The sequence below is a fragment of the Guillardia theta genome (genome assembly GCF_000315625.1).
Source record: "Guillardia theta CCMP2712 unplaced genomic scaffold GUITHscaffold_47, whole genome shotgun sequence".
Classification (NCBI taxonomy): Eukaryota; class Cryptophyceae; order Pyrenomonadales; family Geminigeraceae; genus Guillardia; species Guillardia theta.
Window position 1 is genome coordinate 161,860 of NW_005434627.1, and position 6,862 is coordinate 168,721.

The 6,862-nt window shown below is 57.9% G+C and overlaps 2 protein-coding genes across 2 annotated transcripts; one reads left to right on the top strand and one right to left on the bottom strand.

The window, feature by feature from the left end:
• Positions 1–3,208: 3,208 nt before the first annotated feature.
• GUITHDRAFT_140588 (hypothetical protein) lies at positions 3,209–4,027 on the top strand (the record flags this gene model as incomplete). Its single annotated transcript, XM_005830192.1, has 5 exons — positions 3,209–3,385; positions 3,432–3,698; positions 3,752–3,804; positions 3,876–3,933; positions 3,983–4,027. 5 exons carry the CDS (start codon positions 3,209–3,211, stop codon positions 4,025–4,027), a joined length of 600 nt encoding a protein of 199 aa, XP_005830249.1.
• Positions 4,028–5,661: 1,634 nt separating this feature from the next.
• Positions 5,662–6,338, bottom strand: GUITHDRAFT_59463 (hypothetical protein; the record flags this gene model as incomplete). The annotated part of the gene is made up of 4 exons (XM_005830193.1): positions 5,662–5,742; positions 5,789–5,982; positions 6,051–6,192; positions 6,276–6,338. Coding segments are annotated over 4 exons (480 nt in total), but the record flags the coding sequence as incomplete, so codon positions are not given.
• Between the last annotated feature and the right edge of the window lie 524 nt (positions 6,339–6,862).

Sequence of the window (6,862 nt, forward strand, 5' to 3'; positions counted from 1 at the left end):
TCGCCTCGCCTCGCCTCGCCTCGCCTCGCCTCGCCTCGCCTCTCCTCTCCTCTCCTCTCCTCTCCTCGCCTCGCCTCGCCTCGCCTCTCCTCGCCTCTCCTCGCCTCTCCTCTCCTCGCCTCGCCTCGCCTCGCCTCGCCTCGCCTCTCCTCTCCTTGCCTCTCCCTCTGTTCTACTCTGATGTTTATCTTGACCTTACCATAGGGCTCGACATGCGATGCGACTGATGTTATTAGCTCCTCATCCCCCACAGACCCACCCTACCAGGCCGCCGCTGACACGGTCGTGTTTATGAAAGTTGAAGTTCCGTTTCAAGTTCGAGTCGTGGCAGGCCCCCGGGCCCCGGTACCGTGGTACCGTAGTACCAGGCCGGGCAGTACCGCGGCCGGACCGATCGGACCGGCGGTGGGCCCGCCGGCCGGGCCGCCCGGCGGGTGACTACGGTCAACGCTCTCTGCTCACAGTGGCAGGCTTTCAATGGCACTGATCGGACCCGGTACTAGGCCGCCCCGGTGGCACCGTCGGCGCCGGGTCGGGACGGTGCTGCGTCACGGAGGGCCGCGGCCGGCCCGGCGCCGGGGTACACCGGGCCACGGTCACCGGGTAGCGGCCCTCCGAGCCGGGCCGCCGGCGCCCTTCTCGCGCCGGCCGGCCCGGGCCGCCGCGTGCCTGAAACTTGAAACTTAAACTAAACTTGATCTTGGCAAGGCTCAGTACTCCGAAGTGTGACTCGGACTGACTCAAAGTTAAGTTAAAAATCAGACTGACTTCTGAAAGTTCCAGTGACTGTAACTCGGAGAAAAGTCACACTGCGGCGGCGCCGAGAAACGGGCCGCAAACATAATCATCAGGGCCTGCCCGGCTAAGGCTTCCGAAACGGTTCAGTGCTGCTGTCCGATCCCCCAAACTTACTAACCTTGCCGCCTGATGCCTTCACTGACCGTCGGACACCGGGCATGATAAACATCCTGCAAGCCGCCTCGGAGCCTCCCGGCCGAGTCCATCAGTGCGCGGCTGGCGATGCCACTGATGACTCGCGCCGCGATCCGATCACTAAGTTCGGCTTTGTAACGTGCCAGTTTGCTCCGACGCGGCGGCCAGGTGACACATGATTGTCATACTACTGACTTGAAAACATGATGATCTACACTGCCAGGCTGAGTCAGGGCCGCCGCGACTGCGGCATGTCCCAGTGTTGCCGGGACCGTGCCGGACCGTGCGGGCCGCCCGGCCCGGCGGCGGCCCGGCGCCGGGCGCCGGGCAAGTCAGGAGTCATGCCGCCGCGATGCCGGTCCGACGGTCCGAGCGCGGCCAGTGCCGGGCCGGAACTTCACCGGGCCGCACGAGCTGAGGCCGCGGAGGCTTCAAGTAGAAGTCTTAAAGTTTTAGTCAACCTTGCGTTGCGATGACCAAAGGATTTACTTGCTGATATTAAGTGATGTTTTCCAATGAAACATTGTAATGTTTAAAGCATTGTTGATTAAAGTTTGCTGGGGGTTGAGAGCGGCCTGGGGGGTGACAGTGAGTGACCCGGCACGGATCCGAGTCCCGGGCGTGTGGGGTGTATCGCAAATGCGACCAGCCACAAGGCCCGGCGGCCTCGGATCTCAGCGGTATCTCAAGCAGGTTCTCCAGCCTTACAACTAGCTTTATTAGACCCCGACTTGCCATAACCTGCCCTCTTCAGGCCCATGGGGCGTAACTGACTGACGGTTGAGACCGTTAAAACTTGTGACTCCTTGCCGCCCACTAGCAACAGACGAGTCCACCCCCCTGAGACCTTCGATATAGGGGGTGGGGGTACCAATAGGGACCAAGCAGAGGGGGCCGTATAAATCTCCCCCTTGCCAGCTCCAGGAAAAAGGAGCCATGCCCTCTACTCTCAGGTAGGGGTGGTTTTGTGGTGAATTAAAGGGGTACCATTAACACCAGGCAGGACATGTTGGGGGGCGGGTTACGCCTGAGGTCATGTGCGTGTAAAAGAACACCCACCCCTCTTTCCATCTCCGGTACTACCCATGATTATCCCTTTAAAGTACCCCTCCTTTGCCCTTTCAGACTTGAGGCGCAGCGCACCCCTACCCCCTCCATGACAAATGCTCGGGCATCGTTTTCTCTTCGGAAAGCCTCTTCGGATACCCCTACATTTTCCCCTCTAGTACCCCCCGGGTCTATCCACCATGACCAGGTCGTAGTCCAAAAGACGTAATCCTGGGCACGGGGGTAGGTCCCGTGTAAACGATGAGACTAGGGGGGGCGAGGGGTCCCAGGGTTCCCGCGGGTCATAAATATTGGGGCGCTACACGCCCTAGAGACGTAGAGGGTCCTAGATCTTCCTATGACCCTCTATAGCTTATTTTCACTAGCAGATCGGAAATGAGATGTAGATAGGACTGAAGGATTTTGTTGAGATACCCTGGGGTGAAGGGTGCATTTGGCTGCCAGGCAAAACGTTCGATTGGTTTCAAAATTAGGAGGGCCTGATGCCCGTGAAAATTTGAACTTGATCGATGCTCGCTTCCCAGATTTCAGTGTTTGACTGACTATTTTAGGTTCCCCCTTTAAAACATATTTAGTCATCATGCTATAAAACACTCAACGCTTCGTGTCATCCCGACCTTGGAAAGTCACGTTACCTGTCACGTTGTGCTCCCGCAATGGGTGATACGTACCTACCCCTACCCCCTATGGCCCCCAGGTTTCTGAGCACTATTGGGGTGGGGCTTGATCAGTACCGGTATATTTGATTGTGTAGGAGAGGGTGGGGTATATGGAGACTCTTTGGTCCCTTTCCCCTATTGCGCCCCTACTACCCTTGGGTATCCGGATGTACCCCAATACTGACTGGATTTAATGGGGTGGGGGTGAAGGTTTTGGCTTACGTTGTCCCCATATCTACCAGGAGCAGGAACAGCAGCAGCATCGTATCCTCCTCCTCCTCTTCTCCTTACTCTTCCCTCCTTTCCTCCCCTTACTTCTTGCTCGAGCTCCTCCTCCTCGTCCTCCTCCTCCTCCTCCTCCTCCACTCTCTGCTCCTCCGCGCCTGTGTTCTCCCGCTTTCACGAGTACGAGTACGCGTTTGCGCCTTCCATTCTCTGCTTCCCAACAGCCTACTAAGGCTGTTATGATCAACTACTCAGTGTACGGACACGGAAGTCGTGAGTCTTATTCATTCTCTTATATTCATCATAACATTTTGACAGACAACATGTCTTTCATGAGCGATCAGTTCGCTGCCAAGCGGAACCTTGTGAGGGACCAGGTGGTCATCTATCCGCGAAGAAAGAGCGGCCAGGCCAACCGCGATCTAGGGATCGTAGTGTTGAATCGCGACATGATCGACTCCTTGTGCTGGCTTCCCCTCCCGTCCGCTGCTGAGATCTTGGTACGTCGAGTCTTCTCGTGAGGTCGTATTGACCCTCCCTCAACAGAAGATCTCTCCGACGGCTTTGAAGACTGCTTGCCGCTCTCTTGGAATCATCCGATGGCCCTACTCTCGTGCCGAGACTCGCTGTGTTCCCTCGCCTGCTGCCGCGAGCATCCCCGCCGTGCCAGTCGCTGCTCAGCGCAAGGAGGTTCCGTCCAAGCCTGTCAAGGTCGAAGTTGCCTCACCCCCCGAACAGCCGAGTGTGTCAGCGATCATCAAGAGCGTGAAAGAGGAGCAGCAGCTCTTGGCGAGCGAGAGCAGCGAGACAGAGGTAGGGGATGCCTTGACTTGGGTCTAACTTGAATGTCTCATGAATGCTTGCAGGGAACAACCAACGATGAATGTGACTCCCTTCAGACCTCCGACGACGAGATCAGGTGAGGACAGCCATCCCTCTCCCTCTCCCTCTCCTCTCGCCTGCTGTATTGCCTGCTGACTTGGGAAGCAGTCATCTGCTAACGGGGCATGAGGATGACTTGGCTTGGCTGGCTGCGGGTCTCGTTCCGGTGAGGAGCTTCTTCCTTCGCATCTTGCTTGCCTGACTGTTTGTATCAGAACCCCGAGCTAGAGTTTCATGCTCCTCTTCCATGCTCAGCATAGGCTCCTTTCTTTGATTTCTATTTGTTTTCCCACCTGTTTCACTAGCACAACGTACTCTCGTTCGAGAGCTTGTACCATCAGACCTGCGACTTTAATGAAGTTCTTCAATTGTTTCTCTTCTTCTCCCTCCTCCTGTCAGCTCCATCTCGTCGCCACTTCCGCACGAGTCCCTCGTATCTTCGCCGACATCCTTCAGCGCTGATCTCTACCTCCAGGCTCCTCTCGTCCGTCTCTCCAACCGCCTCCTGTCCTGCCGTCACCCTCGACCAGCTTCGCTGCTCTCAGCAATCACCGTTATGCGCGTCGCTACCTGGCGGAAATCGAAGAAGCAGGAGCGAACCACCTGCGTGAGTGAGTCGAATGAATCACTCCTCCTCTTCTTCTACTCCCCCCCCCCCCTCCTTCTCTCCTCTCCTCCTCTCCTTGTACCATCCCCCTCCTCCCCTCCTCTTCTTCTCACCGACACCAGGTGGGTCTCGGCGATGGCGTCCAACGCCAGCTGAAAGTTGGTGAGGAGAGGGACGCCTCCTCCTCGTCACCTTCTCGCGCTCCTCCAAGCTGAGAGCAGCTGCAGGCTGATGAGCAGAAGGAGAGGACGTAGCGGGAGCTTACTGGTCGGCTGTAGCTCATTGCGGCATAGCGGGCAGGACTTGCTCTGACGAATGGCTGAGCTGAGGCACAGGGAGGACGAGACAGACTTCGGTCATCCAGCGGAGGATGCAGGGCTTGTGGTATACGTGTGAGCAAGGCAGCTTGTACGCTTCTGCCCCCTCATGTCAGCACTGCTACACCTCCATCGCCTCCACCACCATCCCCCACCCATTCCTCTCCCTCCCCTCCCCTCCCCTCCCCTCCCCTCCCTTCTCTCCGCCTCTTCCACCTGTTCCCTCCACGAATTCCTGACGACAGACCGAGCAGTCCACACCTGTCGCTCGCATGTTCTGCTCCTGCCGCACCCTGAGCCTCCAGCAGGCAGCAGCAGCCCCAACCTGCTGCTGGTCTACGGTGACGAGCACGAGAGCATAGCGAAAAGCCTCCAGCTCCCGCGAGATCTTCCCCTCCTTCGCCAGCCTCCGCGCCCTTCCAGCTGCATCAGACGCGCTCTCAGCTCCCGCGCCTCCACCTTCCTTGCTCCCGCGTCCTGCGCAGGGCCTCGCGGTCTCTCTTCTCTCGCTCCTTCCGCTGGCAGCAGGTCATGGCAAGGACGCCCATGCGCCTCTCACCTCGTTGCGGTACTGCTCGCGAGCCTGCGCTTCCGCCTCCTTGCCGCCCAAGAGAAACGACTGAGAGGAGGAGGAAGAGACGTGAGGAAGGAGAGGAGAAAGTCAACGAGACCTCGGCACAGCGTCTGTCGAGATCTGTTGGATCAGCTCGTCACAGAGTCGTGAGGACAAGGCAAGGAGGAGACGCGGAGGAGACGAGGAGGAGGAGAAGCACCGGAGACGGCGACGTCGTCGAGGGATGTGAGAGTTTGAAGCTGATCAGCAGTCAGGTTCCAACTTAAGACCCCAAGCCTCACCGCAGTGATTGTCTTCCTGCGGTACTGATGCACGGAACTGGAAGATGGAAGGCTTAGCATTGAGAGGCTGAAGAGGAGGAGGAGGAGGAGGAGGAGGAGGAGGAGGAGGAATGGGTTCTACTGACTTGCATAAGGGGTTTCCTTTGAGAGAGAGGACGGCGAGGAGAGGGAGCGCGACCAGGAACGAGATCAGCTCCTGCTACCCGTCAGCACACAGCTGGGGGCATGGCGGACTCCTCGACCTCTTCCTCGAAGCGGTTGCTCGACATGTCAAGGACTGTGAGGTTGGGAAGGAACTGAAGCTCGGTGATGTCACGAGTAGAGGAAAGAGAGTTGTGAGAGACGTCGAGGTTGGTCAGGTTCTTGAGGAAGATAATGCCTTCAAGGCTCGTGATGAGGTTCATGCTGATGTTGAGCGTGTGCAGCTGCGCGAGGTCTGCCGTCGCCATCGTCACCTACTGGAAGAGGCAGAGAGAAGGCGGGGAAGCGACTTCCTCTGCTCACCTTCTAGCCCGCGGAGAGACGAGATCCTGTTGGACTGGAGGTAGAGGATGCGGAGGTTGCTCAGATGCGACAACCCTTCGCACTTGTCGATCAAGTTGTGGTGCAGCCACAGCACGCGAACATCCTTCATCTCCTCCAGCCCCTGATACGACGTCATGTCCGAGATCAGCGGGCTAGAGCGACGGAGGAGGAGGAGGAGCGAGAGGGAGGAGCCGGTCAACTCACAGCGATGTTTCGGAACCTCTGGTTTTGGAGGGAGAGCTTGTCGTTGAGGGCAGCTGATCGATACCCTACAGCCTCATCAGACGGCAGGAGGAGGAAGGAAGACGATCAAGGTCACCCCCTCGCCTCGCCGCCTCTTCCACCTTGGCTCTATCCATGAGCACAGTCTGTAGAAGAGCTCGCCGGGGTGACGAGCGATCCGACCCGTCAGTCTGATGGGGAGAGAGAGGATGAACCACAGCTACAGGTGATGTATCCTCTCCTCCTCCTGCTGCTGCTGCTCCTCCTCCTGCTGCTGCTCCTCCTCCTCCTCCTCCTCCTCCTCCTCCTCCTCCTCCTCCTCCTCCTCCTCCTCCTCCTCCTCTCCCCTCATCTGTTGCCGACATCGCAGTGCGATAATCTAAGTCCACCCCCTTTGGGTACCTGAACATAGTGGATAGACTACCCCTCTTTCGAGGCATATTTTCAGGTAAACATGACCGGTGGTATACACCCCACCACAAGTGATTCTCAGCAACTCGCAGAACAGGATAAAACTTGAGAAAAGCAGAACTACTACTGCTCCTCCTCCTCCTGCTGCTCCTCCTCCT